Here is a 21,301-nt window from a genome sequence, read left to right on the forward strand (position 1 = left end):
CCGATTTCTAGAAAGTCACACGCATGCCTTTCTCCTTCTACACTAAGAACTGCTTAACACAAGACGATGTCACTGCCGCCTTTGTTAATCTCTCTCCATCGATACTTGCCTTGTGCAGCATTAAAGGCTCAAATTTCATGTTATTAATTTCCATAAATGAGTCTGTATTGAGACTTTTAAGAATCAAATATTAATTTCAGACAATATTTCAAAGAGGTGGATCAGAATCTTGTGATGACTTTGTAAATTTGAGAAGTTAATATTTATTGGAAAAAAATCACCCAGAAACAGTTGAAGGATGGGGTGAAAATAATAACACAGTTTAGTAAAACTAAGAGCCCAAGGAAGATCCCTTCCAGCTCTTTAGTCTTAGGTTACCATGAGAACAGCAAGTTAATTTCCCAAAAGAAGATCTAAGAGCTAAATTTCGGCCATCAGACATTAATGCTTTCCAATTAATTTGGGGGGTAGGTGGTGTGAACATCATCAAATACATCTGTGTCTTTGGCATTAGTAAAGAGAAGTTCATGGTCACGAGGTCAGCAAGATGCCTGCTCCCTTGGCTGGTGTCCTTACTCACCATTGAAAGACAGATTGATGGCCTCTAGGTAGTTTCCTTGTGCTGAGGTAGAATTGTCTCCATGAGGGAAGCCCTCTGAAGCAAAAGACACAAGAGAAGGAAAACAGCTCATGAAAGATAAACTCAAAAAAAAACAAGTCAAAGGTACCTGGCTCCAGAGGGCCCCCCCACCGCGTAGTAGGGACATTACTGAATCTACTGCATCTGTAATGAACTGGACCCAACCAGAAATAGAAACCTGACCCAAGCAGAAACTACAGAGCACTGGAAGGGAAACAAGCATGACCCTCTTCATCTCCCAGCCTCCATCCTACACCTCCTTTCCCTGCTGCTCCTTCCGTCACGTGGATGCAGTACCTGCCTGTTTCAGTCGCACCAGCACTGGATACTGGATGAAGAGCTTTTTAATGGTCACAAGGAGGGAAGTCCACTCTTCTCGCCTCTCATTCTGCACCACCACTCTGAAAGCAGTATTATCAGAAAGTAGATACAGAGCAGCTATTACATATAGGATATCAGGACCCTTACAGGGTTGCAAGGATTTTCTACTAGTGTTTTCAGAGGGCAATTTGGCTCTACAAATGAAAAAACCTTAACAATAATAGAAAATCTGTATATTGTATTGTGTGCTTACCACCCCAATTCAAGTCTCCTTCCCTCACCATTTATCCCCCCTTTACCTTCTTCTACCTTCCCGCCACCCCCAGGAGTTTTTTTTTTCTTTGCTTAACCCCTTCAACCCTCTCACCCAGCCCCCCCAATCCATTTACACCTGATATGTGTCCATTATCTTACAAAGTGTCCCCTTATTCAGTGGCACTGTTGGGACAACTGGACTTAACCGTATCCTATGGTGATGCAATTTAAGTCCAAGGCATCAACAAAGAGGTAAGTCTTACTAAAAAGGTTCAACATAAATCCAACCAAATCTTTAGAGAGGGTTTCTCAACCTGGGCACTACTGGCATTTTAGGCTACATGACTCTGCTGGGGTTGCGGGGGGCTGTCCTGTGCATTGTAGGACGTTTAGCAGCATCACTGGCCTCTACCCACTGGGTACCAATAGCTTAACCTCCCCTTTCTACCCCACCAACTACCACTTTCACAATTTAAAAATGTCTCTAGACACTGCCAAATGTGAGGGGTGGGGCAGCAAAATCGCCGAGGTTGACTGGTTTGCAGACTACTGACTACTGACTCAGATTCTCCATTAAGTCAAGGGTTGGTGGGGGAGGGGAGAAAACAAAGGGGAAATTGTTCTAGATTTAGACTTAAGCAGACCAAACAAAAAGCTGTTTTGGAGACAATTAGGGAAATGTGAATATGTACTAGATATTGGACAATAGTATAGAATTATTATTCATTTTATTAAATGTGATTATGGTTATATAACTGTGGTTATAATGTGGTTACACGGTAATTACATATGAAAATGCCCTTATTCTTGAGATACGCAGAGGGACAAAATGTTATAATGTCTATAATTTATTCTCTAACAAAATTAAGCAAAAAAAGAACAGACGAAGCAAATATGGCATGATAACAGCTGTTAAAGCCAGGTGTTGGGTGTGGGGGTTTATTATATTATTCTTCCTTCTTTTCTGCAAGTTTGAAATATTTCACACAAAAAGTCTGTAAAGTCCTAAGGGGTATCCTAGGCCAGATCCTGGAAAATAGGAGTGCATGAGTAGAGAAACTGGTGAAATCTGAGGAAAGTCTGAAACTTAGTTACTAGTAATGCTCTTGTAGTTTTGACAAATGTACCTCGGTTATGCAATGTTAACAGGGAAAGCTGGGTGAAGGGTACATGGGAACTCTGGATTATCTTTGCGACTTCTCTCTAAACCTAAAATTACTCTAAAATAAAAAGGTTTAATTTTTTTTTTAAAGTCAGGAAAGAAACCACCAAAAATAAGGAGCGAAGGACCCAGAACATACTTATAAAAGTCTTCATAGAATCGCCCCTTGTGGTCCTGTCGAATTGAAGCTCGGTTCACTTCAGGAAATTCATCTGAAACAGAGAAAGAAAAGCTATGCAGATCAGGCTGAAGAGAGAAACTCGCAGTTTCTCTGCTCCCTCTTCTGGGCTGAACATATGAATCACAAAAATAAATAAATACAATTATATGTCAATTAAGTTGATTTTAAGACAAATCACAGCCCACAGACTTCTTGCATCCATGAATGGGCTGTGCTATTTACTATTTTACCACCCACATAATTCGAAAGGCGAGAGAGATGGAGCAGTGCAAAGGGAAAGATGATGATGAGGAATGGGGGGGGCAGGGGGGTGAGAAGCTTAACAAAAAATAACTTGGAGAAAGACCGACTCACCAAGAGATTTTGCATCATAGAAAGTTCTAGAAAACAGGACCACTGTCACTTCATGACTACAGTTCTTCTCCTAGGCATGAGGAGAGAAAAAGGCTCACGTTTACTGCATTTACTTCAATATCAAGCAGCCTGCACGACCTCAGTACTCTCAATTCCAGGAGGCATCGTGGCAGCACAGTATCAGATCACATCAGGTAATTACAGCTCTAATAGATTTTAAAGTAGATTTTTAAGGATTTTCTACATATACAATGTCATCGGTCTTCTTTTCCAACATGGATGCCTTCTATTTCTTTTATTTTCTTAATTGATTTTAGAGAGAGAAAGAATTGGGAGGCAGGGAAGAAACGTTGACTTGTTGTTCCACTTAGTTATGCATTCATTGATTGCTTCTTTTTTAAAAATATATCTTTATTGATTTCAGAGAGAGGAGGGGTGGAGAGAGAGAGAAAGAAACATCAACGATGAGAGTCATTGATCGGCCGCCTCCTGCACGCCCCTGCTGGGGATCAAGCCCGAAACCGGGCAAGTGCCCTGACAGGGAATCGAACCGCGATCTCCTGGCTCCTAGGTCGATGCTCAGCCTCTAAGCCACGCCCGGGGGGGCCCACTGGCTGCTTCTTGTAGGAGCCCTGACTGGAGATCAAACCTGAAACCTTGGAGTATCGGGATGACTCTCTAACCAACTGAGCTACCCGGCCAGGGCTACTATTTCTTTTTCTTACGTAGCTCTGGCTAGAACTTCTAGTACAATGTTGAATACTAGTGGTGACAGCAGGTTCCTTGTCTTACGGGGAAAAGTTTTCAGTCTTTCACCACTGGGTATGATATTAATGATGGGTTTTTCATAAACACCCTTTACAATGTTGAGGGTGATTAAAGTAATTTAAATCTAGAGTCTTATCAATTTAGGCTTTAGCTAAGATACTTCAATTAAATGTAGCTTAATAAAAATACTGTATTTTTAAAATCTGCATTGAATAATGTTTGCTGAATGAAATTTAGTGCGTAAGAAGAAACGTACCTTCCACTTGGTGAAGAGATCGGCAAGGAAACCATTCACAGCTTTCTCAAAATACAGATCCCCTGAAAAGGGACAAGAAGAGGGTGAGGACCATCTTTTATTTTTGCTTCCAATTTCTTCAGGCAGTGAAGTAACAGAAATCGGACTAGTCAAAGAGAAGGTAGGTTCTGCTGTATCTTAAAACAAGATCATAAAAGCTAGATATATAAAAAATGGTTTCAACCTAGATTTTCTTTGGAGTCAAATTTAACATTCACCTCACTCAGTAAAAGGCCACAGCTTCAAGGTAAAATGCAAGATTAAAAAGGCTTTGGTGACTGGAAAATATGGTGTGTCTTCAAAATGAGAGAACCATCTAATTTCCAAACATGATTCCTTTCATAGTGATGCTTACAGTTTGTTAGAAGATGACTTGGTAAACCCTGGACATTCAATGAATTACCATTTTCAGTTCCTGCTGCTTTTGAGCAATCTTGATGACACACAGCAAAAATTAATTTATAATTTTGCTAAACACAAATCTGAATTACATGTACCATGAAGCTGGTATGTTGGACATAGTTTCCACACTTCATAACAGCTTTCTTGTTCTTTACTTATTGTGTAGTAATTCTAATAAAATGAGACAAATCTGGTGATTTCTGTGATGATAGGATGAAAAATAAGACCAAAGAAAGTGTTGGTTCCTAGCCATAGAGTCACTCTCTCTGACTTTTAACCCTGTAGTCATAGAACAATTAAAGATCTTTTGGAATTATGAGTGATTGTGCTTTCGTTTATATTTTTGTTTACCTTTTAATACTCTACCACGTCATGTAATTCATTATATATAAAGTAGATAAAATGTTTGTTTGTTTTAGCATTTGAGGATTTGTAAAAATCTCAGGACACATCGTTAGAGAATGTCAAGAGCTTACTGTAAATGACAACAACCTGGAAGAAACCAGAAACTTCTCCCCATTAGCAGTTACAACTAGCATTTAGGAACAGTACCATAAATATCAAAATCCCACATTTCACAGCTCATCTGAATAAATATGTAAACCATAGCCGACGTAGAACGGAACACCACCTGAAATAAACAAACACATAACTGCATTAAAAAAGCAATGATGTAGAGTTTCAGTTCTGCAAGATGCAAAAGTGCTAGAGATCCGTTTCACAACAATGTAAATATACTTAACGCTACTGAGCTGCCCACTTAAAAATGGTTACGATGTGTGTGAGTGCGGGTGCGCGCATGTACATAAATGTATAAAGTGCTATTTTTAGTTACGTGTGCTTTACAGTTTTCAATCAATTATTTCCTGTATTTAAAAGTCTTTCAGAGATACTTAGAAGAATTCTAGTTAATGCTGATTAGAACTTTAAATGTGTCCTTCACTTTGAAACTGAGCGACACGAGCCAGGGCATTTGCTCTTTTCTTAATCGGGCTGTTTGTCTCCCTTCTTTTTTTGATTTCTCCCAACCATTTCTTCCCCGGTCTTCTCCATCTCATAAAGGGTACCATGATCTATCTTCCCAGCTGCTCAATTCTCTTTCTTTCACTCCTCACATCCAATACATCAGCAAGTTCGGTGGACTCCACCCTGAAACATTTCTCAAATCTGCCCATGTCCCCTCACTGCTACAGCTTCCACCCTAGTCCATGGCACCGTCTCCTAACTCCCTAACTCTCTTCTGCTTCTACTCTTGTCCCTCCAAACAACTCTCTGCACCAGAGCCAGAGGGGTGACAGCAGGTACTAGGGATGCCTATCCTATATCCTATCTTCCCAAGAAAAGAGAAGCTGCTTCTACTCTGGGAGGCAAGGGACCCAACCAAAAGACTAAACCTCTCATCCTCCTAAGCCAAGAAGATGTAATAAATTCTGGCCAATAAGAGGTAAGTGGGAGAATGCACCCCGCTATCTACCCTTCCTCCCACCTCTGCTGGAAGTACGGAGGTGGCTACAGCAGCTCCTGATGGATCATGGAAGCCCAGTCCTGAGGCTGGCCCAACAGGAAGACAGAGAGGAGCCTCAGGTCACCAATAATTGTGACACTGTCATACCAGCCATGAACTGTCTATCCATGCACTTCTTTTATATGAGAGAAAAAAGGTGACCTTAAAGCATCAATTAGCCACTGTTACTTTGGGTTTTTTTGGTTCAGCAAAATCCAACTGAATAAGTAAGTGATCCTTTTAAAAGCATAATTCATGTATCCCATCCACACTTAAAATCCTTCAAGGGATTCTAACTGTCCTTAGAATAAATGGCCCTCGAGACCCTGCACGAACTGGCTGAACCTGTCTACCTCCTGACCGAAATCATTCTTCCTATGGTTCTGCCACGCTGGCCGCTTAAAATTGTTTCCTCTGCGTGGAACACTCTTTCCTCAGCCTCCACGTGCTGGCTGAGTCTCCCGTTTCCAGCACCTTCTCAGAGAAACTTTCTCTGCTCACCTTTGTAAAGAAGGGTCTCCAGCTATTCTCTATCTCAGTGCCCCGTGTCCCTCAGAATTTTTAATTTATCTTATATGTTTACTAAGGAGGCCACTTTCAGTTAGTTCTTTTCATTACCCAATTAATTTCCTTTGAAGTTCTCACATAATCTGTAATTACCACATTTTACATCCGTCTCCCCACTAGGGTATAAACTCCTTACCAGGAGGGATCTTGTCTGTGCTGTTCACCCATGAACCCCCAGGGAATGGGGATTCCCCACCTTGAATTCCCCTCTAGAATGAAGGTTGTTTACTGATAATGTTCTGCACCATATTTTTTTAAAAAAAGAGAAAAAGCACAGTAACTGACACACAAGAGGTGCTTCTATATTATTTGTTAAATAAATGAATGAATGAGGTGGAAGAGGTAGGCAAACGACAAATTATCATGGTCTTTGTACGTCATGCTTAGGAGAGAATTTCTAGAAAACCGGGGGGAAAGCAAATTAAGATCACTACAAAACACCAATTTGTGCCCACTAGAGTTGCAGGAACTTTAAAACTTTAAGACCAGGTGTTGGAAAAAGTGAAAAAAATACAGGAGACTTTATTTATTGCTACTAGGAATATAAACTGGTCCAAAGAATTTGAAAAACAGTTTGGCATTACCTCACAGAGTGGAACCTATAACCCAGCAAATACACACCTAATTATAGATTTAAAATAAGAGTATTAAATATAAACAAGCTAGCTAAAAAACAAAACAAAGACTGCATACATTTTTATTCCACTTGAATAAAGCTCAAAAATAACCAGACAAATAATATGTTATTTAGAATAAAATATAATACACAGGGGTGGAAAAAGTAAGTTTACAGCCATGAGTACGCAGAACAGAGTTTATTTTTGTATTATTTATTATGTATTACTTTGTATTTTTCCATAAGAAGAACTGTAAACCTGCTTTTGCCCACCAAACGACAGGGACATTACAAAAATAAAATTCAGATAGTGGTTACCTCTAAAGGCACTGGTTCTCAGTCGGGGCAATTTTGCTACCTCACAGGACATTTGGTAACATCTGGAGACATTTCTGGTTGTCAGGACTTGCAGGATGGGGAGTGGAGGGTGCTGCTGGCATTTAGTGGGTAGAAGCCAGGGATGCTGCTAAACATCCCATAATGCACAAAACAGCCCCACAACATTACAGCTATCGGGGCCAAATATTTCTTTATTGACTGTCCTACACATTGAAGCATGTTTAGCAGCACCCTCCACACACCCCCAGTTGTGAGAACCAAAAATGTCTCCAGACCCTGCCAGAAGACCACTGGGGAGGCACTATCGCCCCCAGCTGAGAACCACTGCTCTCAGGGGAGACGGGGTGGGAACAAAGAGCAGGCGGGTGGTTTCACCATCTCGGGTAATGGTCACAGCTGTTAACTCTGGATTTTTCCAACCAGAATAGAAAGCAAATAAGGAGATTTCTTTGCAAAGGTCTGTATTCGTGTTTACCAACATGATCCTCTACTGCGTCTAACTTTTGCTATTAGTGGGCACAGAAGCCTCCAAGTTAGACACTACACCCCTATGTCTGATATTAAACTGACCTCCTTCAGAAGAAGAAAATGAAGGTCAGCCCCAAACTGAAGAGCTCCAACCATAAAACATCAGACTTCCAGGAGACCACATTACAGTGCAGTCTAGTCCACTTGGGTGGGCAGGCAGACAGTAGCCATAATGAGAGTATCAAGCTTTTGCTTGTTTCCCTGTTTTGTTTTGTTTTAATTTCAGGACTTAGACATAACAATATGGGGAAACAAAACGAAAAAAGCAATTTATCAGCCTTACCCTGGTATCTTCACTGATATAACCACACATGACCTTCTCATTCTTGACCCAAAGCTCACCAGCTTGTGCCCTGAAAGGAGAAACACACACAAGTTATTACAAGTCTGACATGAACCTTGAAGAAACTGGTGACTTTCAGGGTGGCTCACCCTATTGTTACTTATACCCAAAGGACCTGGCCAGGTACAGATTTCCAGAGATAGTGCCGTGAACAGATTACATAACATCAAGAATTTTTAGAGCCCCGCCGGGTGTGGCTCAGTGGTTGAGCGTCGACCTAGGATCCAGGCGATCGGGGTTCGATTCCCGGTCAGGGCACATGCCCAGGTTGCGGGCTCGATCAATGACTCTCTTATCACTGATGTTTCTATCTCTTTCTCTCCCCCCACTCCCTTCCTCTCTCTGAAATCAATAAAAACATATCAGGGAAAAAAAAGAATACATTAGGAATCTACTCAGAGAAAATAAAAATGTTTATATTTTTAGGAAAAATGTTTCAAAGGCAAGGTCTCAAGGTAATGAAACACATATATCCTTAACTATTGACTAAGTTACCAGGTTAAGAAGGCTAAATTAGAGAAAATCCTTACTTATTACAACTTTATACAAATGACTATACTTTCTTTTATCATATGAGGCCCAGAGAATCTTTTTATTTTTTATGCCTTCATGTGGTTTGGAAAAGTGGCTTTTGAGTCAGTGTAGGAAGACTATAAATAAATATTCTGGAAAAACAGTAGAAGACTTGTGGTTTATATTTAACTGTGAATGAATAAGAAAAACATCAGGATATATGTTTAAAAGTCTAAAACTGACTGCCCTCTACATCCCCAAGGGCACATTATTTCTTTTCATCCCAATAAATTTTGTCACTATGCTTAAAAGTAAATGAATAAAATAATAATAAAACCGCCTTTATGCCAGTGTTTTCATTTCTACGTCTAGCACCGTGTGTATGAGGGCATTTACATAGAGAAACAAGGAATTTAAGAATGAAAAGAATCTGAGATTTCGAAACCAGGGCTCGCTCACCAAACTATAGCCTATAGGCCAAATCCAGCCCATCTCCTGTTTTTGTATGGCCCACACCTAAGAACAACTTTTACATTTTAAAATGGTTGGAAAAAGCAAATAATTTGCAACAGAGACCTGAGATCCACGTGGCCCAAAGTCTAAAATATTTACTATCTGGTCCTTCACAGAAAATGATTCTAAACCAACCATTTCATTTTGCAGATGAGTAGACTCAGAGACTCCCTGACCTGCCTGACATCAGCCTGCTCATCACCGACACTGTCTGAGTAGCCTACAGGTTTCCTGACTCCTAGCCCACAGCTCTGAGAGACTAGCTTGTATTGGAAGGCATGGGTCTAGGTTGTATTTCTTGTTCTGCTCGAGATTTAGTCACTTCTTAGGTTGTGCTTTAATTGCTAAGATTTTTCAAATAATTTTGACCCTCCAACAATTTTTAAAACATCCCTTTTTGGAAAAAAGAAATCCTTTCTTTTTTCTTTCTTTCCCAATTAGTAGTTCAGACTAATCAAATAACCCTAGTTGCTGGTGAAAGTTCCTTTCAAAATGATTCTGGCAAATAAAAGTAGAAGGAATGACTGAATTAGAAAACCCCCATCTTGTGACAATCATCAATGGATAAAACCATTAGGTAAAAAGTTGATGGGGAACTTCAGACGACATCACAGGGACCCACCTGTCAATCTTGGCATCATGAAGTGAGTCAATCAGATGCAAATATGCTTGGATATATACAGTAAATTTCAGGAAAGACAGTTTCTTTTAAAGAGAAGGATTTATATCTCATTATATACCTCTTTGTACTGACAGCTTTACTGTGTGGATGTTACGCTTTTTTTAATTTAAAGGGGGTTCAAAAAGTCCCCTTTTTTCTCTTCTTGACAAACTTAAATATAGAAATAATTTTAATAAATCAAGAGTAATTCAATATGGTTTAAAGACGCAGCAAATGAGAGCAAATTTTTTGTCTCCAAACCTGTTTCCTAATCTGTAAAACAAGAAGGTTTGATCAAGCACCTTCATCTACGGCTTTTTCCAATCCTAAAATTATGAGCCCAGACCCCCTCTGTTACAGAACGCCAGGTGGCTTCAGCAGCTGCCAGTACTCTAGCGCATTCCGGGGGGTTTTTTTCGGTTTGTTTTAGCTATCACAGAATCTGATATGTTTTAAGCTATCATGTACTTTATCATAGGGACATCCATATACCTCAAATGCTGTCTGCAGCCCCACTGCTGCATCAGATCCTACTCCCATTTCCTAGCAGATAAGTCAAGAGTCACATGCCCTGGACAGTGCAGCTCAGTTGGTTGAGTGTCACCCAGTGAACCAAAAGGTTCTGGTTCCATCCCCAGGCAGGGCACATGCCTGGGTTTCGGGCTCAATCTCTGGCGTGCAGGAGACAGCCAATTGATGTTGCTCTCTCACATCAATGATTCTCTCTCCCCCCCCTCTAAAAATCAATAAAAACAACATTAAAAAAAAAAAAAGAGTCATGTAATATCTACCTGATGCCAGCAAATTCCACCTTCTGGGTGATATAAGCACATGTGCTGACCTAAGGGAAGAGAGACGATTCAACAATACATCAAGGCCATAAAAGGTCATAAAGAAAGTCTCCTGACTTTCTAATCTCTTTAATAACCCAAAGTTCAATTAACATGGGAGTAATAGATGTATCCCACTCAAAACCTGCTGGGGCAGGTATAAAAGTAGGTTCTTAAGAGTTTGGCAAGTATAGACAATACTAAGGTGGCTAAGTGGCCAGCTTCACCAATGTGCTTATCCTCACATGTTTGCATACATACCTACATTTACATACTCATTTAAATACAGAAGATTTAGCTCTCATTTTAGAAAACAGAACACCCCCCCAACCATTAAAAATGAGCAAAGATTTTTTTTCTGAAAATACACACTGCGTGGAAATTCCACCTGTAATTTGTTGTTTCGTAATAATTAAAAAGTCCAATAAGGAGAATTTTTAGCACCAGCTCACAAATTTGATGAACTTACCATTTTAAGTAGAAAACGTAAATTAAAAATAAGGAAAATGGGAGAGGACACAGCAAAAGCAGTCTGTCTAAGCTGGAAGCATCAAGATCCAGACTTTAGCCCAGTGCTGACTACTTACTAGCTTCCCGGTCTTGGCCAATCACTTACCTTCTCAACCTCAGTTTTCACATCTGTAAATTAGGGGTAATAAATACCTGTCCACAAGGAGGACATGTGAGGCACAAAGGAAATCAAGTGAAAATTTGAAGAGTAGAGTGTCACTCAAATGTAAAATAAGTAATATTATAATTTCCCACTCAAACGAAAAACGCAGGGGAAAAACCTCTGAAAATAAACAAGCAAAACAAAGCTTAAAAAAACAACACAAAAAACTATGAGAAGAGCCCTGGTTAATGTGGCTCAGTTGGTTGGAGCGTTGTCCAATGCACTGGAAGGTTGCAGGTTCGATTCCCGGTCAGGGCACATACCCAGGTCACAGGTTCAGTTATGAAAAGAGAATGGAAGAATATACGTAAAGTCTTCATAATAATCGTCTGTGATGCTGCACTTTGAAATGACTGTGAACGCTACTCCCTTACTAGGTCTTCTAACCTCTATGGGAACATGGATTATTAATATAAAGGAAAAAGTCAGACTTTTTAAAAATCGTTATCTTACCAAACTTTTCTTTAGTCGCCACATATCTCCACGGCCAATATATTGATCCTTAAAGGTTAATTCCACTAGATCAAGGGTCACATCCTAAAAGAAATAATCAAATATATGTCTCTGCCACACTTCATAGTCATAAAACAATGCCCAGTCACAGGGAGGAACCTTTTGGCAAAAAAGAACTACTGGAAGACCATTCAATAGCAGAAACTTGACAAATAGGTTTTATCCTGCCAAAAAAGGCTTCTGAGAACAGGTGATCAGTCTAGGACTGATGCTACAGCAGCTGTATCCTGGTTAAGTTGAAAGAGCACCAGAGTAGTAATTCTGTGCCTTAGTCTTTTGTTGTTGTTGTTTTTGTTGCTGTTTTTTCCTTTTTATTGAATTTACTGAGTAACACTGGTTAACAAAATTGTACAAGTTTCAGGTGCACAATTCCACAACACGTCATCTGTACACTGCTTTGTGTTGTGTTTTAGTCATGATTCTGACACACAAATGTGACATTGAGCTTTGTGCTTCACTTCTCTAGACAATGTCAATAATATCTTCTAGATGATTTTTACCTATTATAGCATCGTTTCTAGAAGGAAAGTGTGAGAATACATAAGAAATTTTAGTATTTTAATAGAAAATTTTACATTTAGGTTCACAAACATATACACACAAAATCTTTAAAAAGGGGGGAGCAAAAAAAATACATACATTACACAAAGTTAAAAAAATAAAATAAAAGACTACATCCTTACAAAAAGAAGAGCAAAAAAAAGGAGGGAGAGTATTTTAAATACAACTTACATGCTATCTATACTCTAAATGACCTACACAGGACCACATATTTAATAGTCTAACACTATACTCAGTAACTCATTATTTCCCTAGAGACCTAATTTTGCGGAAGGGTGATAATCATCTCAAAAAGATATTTGAAGTCCAGAACAAAGATATACCTTAGGGTCCACTACATTCACATAGACATCTTGATAAGGTCTTAGACGAAACACTTGGGTCACGGTCTGGTCCACGCTGATTGTTTCTGAAACAGAGAAGAAATCTAGTAATACATTCTGGAAAAATATCTTTTAATCTACAAACACTCAGACATTCAACAAGCAACACAACTGACCCTTTGCCATGGACAAGGCATACATGCTCTGTCTTCTAGGAGCCTAAAATTTAGAATTCTCTGCTTTTCAGGTGACACAGGCAGGTAAAATAAGGCCTGAGCCCAAGCAATTAAAAAATGAGACAGAAAGATATGAGACACACAGAGAAAGAGGAAATAATTTAAGCAGCAACATAAAAAGTTCAAAGAAAAAAAGTTCAGAGCTGTGAACATTCAGAAGAAGAATAAATCCTGTCTTCTTTGGAATGAAGTAGCGATGACAGTTCAGAAGGAAATTTCACAATGAGTCCTTAGGTCTGGTAAATAAGAAACACACAGGTGGCAGGAGTCGCGGTGAGGGTAAGAACGACAATCCTAGGATTTGGGTTTTATAGAATGTTTTCCCATTAAGTTGAAATATAAAAAAGTAGCTGACATCAAAATCCTTTAAAACAAATGAGAAGGTTTTTCTTTTCTGCTGTTTTTTCTTTTAATTTCTTTTAAGTACTATTTAAGGCATTATCTTATTGGCTAATCATTAACATTTTGGTTTCTAGATGAGCATGGTATACTCATTGGAGAAAAAGAAAGGATTTGGGTCCCGAATGAGGAAGCAGAGTCGAGGTTCTGGCTCCACCACCTACTGACTTCAGGGACAAGCCAATTTACCTGCTGAGACTAAGAATCCTCATACACTCAGGAGCTGGTGGGAAACTTCTTCAGTCCTCCTGAGCCCACCAGCCTGGGCTCTCAGGCCTGGCTCCATCACTGGGGCAGGTGGCCCCTCCTGTAGGGCACCTCTCCCCCCACGCCACACCCCCGAAATGGCTCTCACGTACCTGAACCTCTGGCCCCTTCCTGAGCTGTTGCCCCCTCAGCCATGGGGCACTTCTGGGCTCCTGACCTAGGCCAGAGGGAGGTTTCTGCCTCCTTCCCCTGGCCCTAGGCTACCCAGGCCACTCTCCAACCCTGGGGAGGAGGCAGCCCATGATTCCTGACTCTCTGCTATCCCCTAGTATACCACACCTGCCCTCTCCTCTCAGCTGCAGTTGAAGGCTTTAACTTTGCACACTTTGGGTCACACTTGAATGAATGAATGAATGAATGAATGAATGAATGAATGAATGAATGAATGAATTGGTTGGAGGACAGAAATTGCATAAAGCTCCCAGGACAGTGCCTTGCACATGTTGTAGGTAACGATCTATATGTTTCTTTCCCTGCCTCACCAGAGTAGGCAGTTAACAAATATTTTGTGCAAAAATGTAATATTTAAGAAAGCATGCTTTGCCAACACTTATTTTGGAGTTAAGTGTAAAGCTTCACCTCTTCAGATTAATTTTCCTGCTGACACTAAATTAAGATAGTGCCAGATGCTGACAAGTGAGATTCATTGGCTGTTTTCATAGCGGACCATTTTTTAAGAGGGGACACAAGTTGATAAGGAGAGAAGTACTGTGCTCTCATACCCTGAGGTTGTAAAGAGAGGTTTCTGGGACAGTAAAGTGTAAACACCTTAGAAAAAAGAGATGGAATTCCTTCTTACCTTTCTGTAAATCTTCCTTAAGTGACTTGACCTGCAAAAGCAGAGGGCTGGGGGGAAAAAAAGCAACAAGAAATGGGATGCTATAAGCAGTAACTAGCTTCCTTCACCCCGCTCCCCCCAAAGGCAAACAGACCACTCTGGATGTATTATAACTTGAAAGGAGCACAACAATGGGAGAAAGTTCCCTTAGAAACAAAGAAACTCTGCCCCTGTGCTCAAGGGAATGGAAAAATGTTACAGAATTTTTCATAGAGTTGTCAACATGGCTTTAAAAACAGAAAATGTACCACTTTTTTAAAAGATTATTGGTTTACCAAATCCTAGAGGGCAGGAGCATTTTTATCCAAAAGTAAAGAGCTGTCTTGCCCTTTAAGCCCCTTAAACAAAATATCATCTGGAAACAGCCACCCAGTTAGCTCCTAGTTAGACACTCCCTTGCTCCTAGTTAGACACTCACCTGTATTCATCGTTGGGGTGAGCAATCTCCACAATGTCTCCAAGCTTGATATGAGGAAACACTTTGGGGTTCACAACCAGTTCATCATCTGAAAGACAATTGAGCAATCCCAAGCAGAAATCACACTCACTTGGGTGACAGGTTGGGATGTATGTTCTCATGCTGGGTCCTCTCAATACCACCAGGTTGGTATCACGGGACAATCCCTTATATTTATCCAAAATTATCCAAAAATACTGTCTTAATGTAATCCTCACAATAAATCTTTGGATCTAGCAGAAATGAGGAAATAACCTAGACTAGGTTAAGGGTAGACAGTTAGTAAGAGCACAGCCAGGACTGATGACTGACTAGTCCAGAGCTCCTACTACCTAAAGTCCACCCCTCTCATATGTCTTAAAAATCAAGCCAAATAAAATGCCCTGTACTTTGGAGGGCAGCACCTGCTCAGGAAAAATCTTCAGATATCAGTTCACATTAAGATCCAAAGAGACCTTAAAATAAAGGGAGGACATGGTTTCATATGCTTTTATACCCATCCCACATTGGGAGTGGGGGAGAACTCTTTCAAATACAACATAATCAGAACCATAAAGATGGAGTGATTTTTTTTGGGGGGGGGAGGGGAGGCATGACCTTTAATTATGCTAAAGTCAGGACAAATAAGTATATCTAGATTTCAAATATAATCAGATCCAATAAAAATTCTGCCTGGGAAAGCAAAACACTGGGTTAACCCCAAATTTTATTTGTTACATATTTTTTTAAATTGATTTTAGAGAGAGGAGGGAGAGGGAGGGAGAGAAAGAGAGAAACATCCTGAGCCTGCACCCTGGGCAGGAATCAAACCGGCGACCCTTTGGTGCACAGAACGCCACTCATCCAACTGAGCTACAATAGCCAGGGCTTATGTGATACATTCACCGACAGTGTTATGCCAAATCCTCCGTGAAGCCCTCCCCTAACTTCCATAGTCTGAATGAAGTATTTCTTCTGCTTCGTTTTATCATTTCCTTTTTGCATATATGTCTCATCAAGCTGAACGCCCCTTAAGGACAAGGGACCTTGTCATATTCACAACCTACATGTTTGGCACAGGTATGCACCTAATATTTGTTGGATGTGTTTTTATTTATAGTCTACAGGAAACTGGGTACAGCACCTAGGTCCCTTGTTCTCCTCAACATGAAAAAGCAGACTCGTATACATCGTGTATATTACTATACAGGGTGGGGCAAGAGTAGGTTTACAGTTGTTCATATGGAAAATAATACAATAATTAATAGGTAATAATACAAGAATAAACTCTATGTTTCATGTACTCACAACTGTAAAGCTACTTTTGCCCCGCCCTGTTGTATCCTTCCCTCTACCAAACGTTATTTCTGTTGCCTATTGAATTCTGCTTCACCAATGTTTAGGCACCATCGACTGCATACCAAGTGTAATATTAGCCACAGATTGTATGTTTTAGCAGAAATTGTTTCAACTATAGCAATGCCTAGTATATCTTTGTCGTGGTAATTATAATGGCTACATTACTGAACTGCACTAATGAGCCTGGTGCTCTGCTAAATACTTAACAACCATTATCTACCTTGATTCCCACAACTACCTTATGACATAGAAACTATTTTTCTTCCTTTTTGGCAGCCCTTGCCTTTGGAGCAAATGCATACTAAAAAACACTTTTTAAAAAGACTTGTGCTACTAATTCCAACTGCTGAAGCAATTCAGGTTGTTAGGACAGAAAGGAAACTTATATATTTACAAAAACAAAACAAAAAATCGTTATCACTAAGTGTCATCCCATTCTGCAGATTTATAGACTCAAACTGCTCAGAGAGAGAGAAAAACTACATAAAGTGCACAGATTTGCAGATAAGATAAACTAGGGGCTTGCTGGAGGTCACAAGGAAGGTTAGAGGCAGAGCTCATGCTCTGGAGTCTAGTGCTGTGTCTTTGGCCTTTCTCACGGTGCCTCAGAGCCATGCCAAGCTTCATGCTTTGATCACATCTGTCTTACGCACATATGGCTAGTTCTCTCTCCTTGAATATAAGTTTCTCTTTTCTGCCAAACCAGCGCAGAATGGAATTTTATGGAACATATACAGTAAATATATAATAAAAAAAATACAAACAAATGAAGGGTAGTAAACTGGCAATATTCACAATGTTCCTTAAAAGTCAGAGTGCAAATGCTTTTAGAAAAGGCCTGCGCTCTCCGCTCCTCCGGCACTCCCACTACTTACTGTCTGATGCTTGCCACTTCGCTCAGACAAGTTGCCTGTCTAGCCTCCATAGTCACATGAGCCAGTGTGTAATTTTTCAAGGCACCGGACACACCAGAGGCTCAGCCAACTTACTCAACTCCCAAAGACCAATCAATACTGACCGCTGCCCCCAAAGCCCTTCTTGTGGATGACCAGTTTGTAGACCTTTGTTGTTCTCATCTTGTCCCGTTGTTTCCTTCAGCTGTTCCAAGCTTGGGGGAGAGAAGTCATCTTGCCTCCCTGCCATGGAAACACAAACCAAAAGGCTGTTAGACTTTTCCTTGCAACTGCTGTCTGATTGATTGTAAGCTGCTGAAAATACTGCTGTTGCTCGGCTAAGCGGTGGCACCAACCCTGGGGTGAAATCACGCCTCCAGGTACGGGGAGGGATGGAGAACAAACAGAAACCAGGGAATCTGGGCACGAAGGGGAATTCTGGCCACGCTCTAGGCCAGCCTCCAGGAAGCCATTCTCTCTATCACACTCCTAAAGGGAAAACTTCAATGGGGCAATCATTACCTTGCCCCCATCTAAACCAGTAACGCTCCAAGTAATAAAGAGATCGTAAAAGGGAAGCATACCCATTCTGCAGATGAGGAAAGCCTGGGCCACAGCAAAGGACTTGGCCCAGATCACTCAGAGCCTGAGAGGCACTCCCGCCGTTCCTGTTTAGCCAACAACGTCTTGGGCAAATAGAGTATAAATGGGAGGAAGGCGAGGGTTCATTATCCGAACCTCATTATAAAAACTCAGCGGGTCCTCCCTCCAGACACTCATTCCACAGCTGAGGCTTCTGAGGCTCAGAGAGGGAGAGTCTTGTCTAAGGTCACACAGCGGGTTGGGGGTGGGGCCAGGACTCGGAACTACAGCCTCCGCGCTCTCCCTTCTTGTTCCCCAAACCCCGGGCCCCGGCTGGCAGCTCCACTCACCCGCAGCTCCGGAGCCCCTTCCCGCCTCAGGCCGGGGCCCCGAGGACCGGACCCCCGCCAGGTCCCCCGCGCCTCCTCGGGACGCCCTGCCTACGCCCCGACAGCCGGTGCAGCTTCAGCGCCCGAGCCCCAGGCGCCGATCGGCCCGCCCCAGCCGAGGAGCGCTCACCTGAGAACCCGCGCCGCTCCGGTGGCTCCGCCCCGGGGTTCCGCCCCCTTCCCGCCCACCCGCCCCGGGCCTCTCTGGCCGGGCCTCCGCCTCCTCTCGTTGTCCGCTCGACTTCCTCATCCGGGGTTCGCGCCGGGGGCGTGACGTCGCGTGCGGCCTCCGGCTTTTCCCCTCTGCCCCACGCTTTTCCCGCTTGCTGTCCGGAAGACCGCAAGCCCCGTAGAGGAAATCTTCGCCTTCTAGACGTTCCTACACAAATCCGAGCCCAAGATCTCCGTGTCCAACTTAGGGATCCCTCAACGAGGCAAACTCGGGAGTCTCACCCGGATCTATAGAGGGAATGGTTTGGACCCTGGTCTGGTCTCACCGGGGCTATTGAGAGGCAGAGAATAGTTGGTGGGAGAACTTTTGTAAACGGCCAAGGGCTGAGCACGTGCGACTTAATGCGATCGCCCCTGCTGGGAAGTATCCATTTTGAGGGGCTTTTCAGATCCTTCCAAACCCCAAGTGACATTTGTGCTGGTCTGGTGCCATAGCTTTCCTATGTATCCTTATGTCATCGCCACATCCCTATTGGGTGGCAAATACCATCGTGTTTCACACACAAGGAAACAGGCTGGGGACACGAAACTCCTCCGAAGGAAGCAAGGACGGATCCTGACTCGATCGAGTCCAACTTGGCTCCGAAGGCTAAGCGTTTAACCAGCATACTCATGTCACACCCCAGGGCTCAGCCTAAGCCTTTATCGGCCAAGACATTGCCTCTCCCTCAGGAGAAAATCAGAGCGGTGTGGACTGTGCCTGAAACTGGCCTAAGGCTCCTGACAAGTTGCCGGCTCCATCGGTTTGACTATGGTTTTCAGGAAAATTCTGAATGCTGAAAGAAAAAAAAAGCCTTGCATATCACAAGGAGACTTGGGAGAGGCAAGACAAGTAAGAGCTTTCTTAAGCATCCATGCTTTTACTTTAGGATTCGGAAGTTAAATATTAAATCATTGTGATTTTTTTTTTTTATATTTAAGGGAAACATCTAATCAAGTGGACTGCAACAGTTGCAGATTGTTTCAGGGACAAAAATGTTACATATGTAGAAGATTTTTTTTTATGTTGCCAATTCAGGGACACACCCAAGTCCCCCAGGCTGCTTTCCATCCTCAGCAGCGGTGGCTGATGGGAAAGTCCTTCCCTCCCAGAGGCAGCTAATGGGATTCTGCTCCCTGCTCCTCAGGGGAACGATTCCTTCTCCCGAGAGCTGTCCATAGTTGGTATCATATCTTAGAAATGCAAACATCCCACGTTTCAATTTGGCAAAAAACTTGTGAAACACCTTAACGAGTTTTGGGTTTTTAAAAAACGTGTCTGAAGCTGGTTAAGGTAAGGGGAGGCTGGAGCTCCCAGACTGGGAAACCAACTGCCTTGATTCTGCAACCACCGTGCTACAGCCACCTCCAGGATGTACCCCAAAACTCAGTGAGCAAGATAAATACTATTTTTAATGCAATATTTTCAAATCAAAATGCATACAAAAATCCATGGTGTACAAAATAATCACATAGTTAATAAAGACAAGATCAGTAATGGTGCTGTGCAGTCATGTTAGAGCCTGAGGCAGAAGGACAAATCAGTAATACTGCGTTTCTCAGATCCCCTTCTATAGATAAACAGTTGCTTGAGGAAGTACTTGAGGAAGCAGATTCTATAAGCGTAGAAATGTTTTAAAGTGAATTTCTAGTTAATTCATCCCAGCAGCATCTGTAGTAGCCTAGAAATGAACTGCACGTGTATATAGAGGACATATGGACTCACAGGCTGTAAACAGTAGGGTTGGGATTGTCACAGGAAGGGGAACCTGGCCCTGAGTGGGTCTGCCTAGGGCCGGTGGGCAGCGGGTGGGTTCTCAACTTTGTGCAGGGAAAGTTTCCCAGTACAGGTCCTGGTGATTTTTAGAGGATGTTTATTAAAGCTGGAGACAGTGAAACAAGGAAGGGCCTAGGATAGAAGAAGCAACAGGAGAGGGACTAGGTGGGGGAATGAGCCCCCACGAAGCTGCTTTGGCTCACTAAGAAGTCAGAGAAAAGGGGGCCTTGGGGACAGGTTCAAGGGATTTGCCTGGGACAGGACGAGCTGCTGCCACCATTGCTCCCTGGTTGCAAGTGTGCTTGTGGGGGAAGAAGAGGGGCCAGGGAAAGGCCTAGGTGTGCTCCTGGGAGGGTGAGCAGGGAACCGGGACCTGGGGGGGCGGGTGCCTTGAGGGTACTTAAAGGCTGGGAGTTTAGTGGAGGAGCTCAATAGAATATTCATCACGTTTATGCTGCTATGCCAAGATGAGATTTATTCCCTGAACCTCAGCTGTTCTTAGATGTGGTTGGCAAATGGCACTAATTGGATTTCTGCTGCTTATGTCCTCGAGTAGGGTGATTTATTTATCCTCTGGTTGGGGAGAAGTATGAACCATTTACTCTGAACTGTCCCTGGTTCAGAAGATAGGATTTTGCGATTTATTAGGTGGCTGTAAGCTGCTGGGCCCTCTCTTTCCCTATTGCGCTTGTCCTGACTTACCAGCCTGTCTTGGCATTTGGGTTTGTGTATCTCCAGCGCTAACTAAAGCTGGGACAGCTATTATCTCTGCCAACATGGGGCCACATGTTGGCTGGTTCAAAGATATGTGTTGGTCAGAAAAGGGAGAATTAAAGTGCATCTGCTTGCAGGGCAGAGAAATGGTGGCCTGACCCAGGGTGCTGGCGCGACAGACACTGTACCCTGCGGGCTCAGCAGGAGCGAGGTAAACGGTGTGTTCCGCTTTAAGAGCAGGGCCGCAGCGGGGGACAGACCGCGACGCGGGTTAGCCGGGGGCGGAGGCCCAACGCTGGAAGAGCCGCCCATAGGAGTGCGCGCGCACCGTGCGGGGGC

General features: G+C 42.4%; 2 protein-coding genes across 2 annotated transcripts in view; one reads left to right on the plus strand and one right to left on the minus strand.

Annotated features, from left to right (window-relative positions):
• Nucleotides 1-18,273, minus strand: part of DEPDC5 (DEP domain containing 5, GATOR1 subcomplex subunit) — an 81,870-nt gene extending 63,597 nt beyond the window's left edge. Inside the window, exons 1-14 of the mRNA XM_016198524.2 lie at nt 18,223-18,273; nt 17,416-17,533; nt 15,021-15,108; nt 14,564-14,610; nt 12,863-12,948; nt 11,919-12,002; nt 10,754-10,803; nt 8,216-8,285; nt 4,931-5,009; nt 3,938-3,999; nt 2,914-2,983; nt 2,518-2,590; nt 938-1,041; nt 581-655 (exon numbers count right to left, since the gene is read on the minus strand). Of these exons, the coding sequence (XP_016054010.1) occupies nt 581-655; nt 938-1,041; nt 2,518-2,590; nt 2,914-2,983; nt 3,938-3,999; nt 4,931-5,009; nt 8,216-8,285; nt 10,754-10,803; nt 11,919-12,002; nt 12,863-12,948; nt 14,564-14,610; nt 15,021-15,108; nt 17,416-17,473 (946 nt within the window). The 5' untranslated portion in view covers nt 17,474-17,533; nt 18,223-18,273. The remainder of the gene's footprint in view (nt 1-580; nt 656-937; nt 1,042-2,517; nt 2,591-2,913; nt 2,984-3,937; nt 4,000-4,930; nt 5,010-8,215; nt 8,286-10,753; nt 10,804-11,918; nt 12,003-12,862; nt 12,949-14,563; nt 14,611-15,020; nt 15,109-17,415; nt 17,534-18,222) is intronic.
• An 867-nt stretch (nt 18,274-19,140) lies between these two features.
• The window catches only part of PRR14L (proline rich 14 like), a 41,352-nt gene continuing 39,191 nt past the window's right edge, over nt 19,141-21,301 (plus strand). The window contains exon 1 of the mRNA XM_016198527.2: nt 19,141-19,324. The gene's annotated coding sequence lies outside the window, so the exon portion shown is untranslated. The remainder of the gene's footprint in view (nt 19,325-21,301) is intronic.

The sequence above is a fragment of the Miniopterus natalensis genome, chromosome 20 (genome assembly GCF_054644295.1).
Source record: "Miniopterus natalensis isolate mMinNat1 chromosome 20, mMinNat1.hap1, whole genome shotgun sequence".
Lineage (NCBI taxonomy): Eukaryota > Metazoa > Chordata > Mammalia > Chiroptera > Miniopteridae > Miniopterus > Miniopterus natalensis.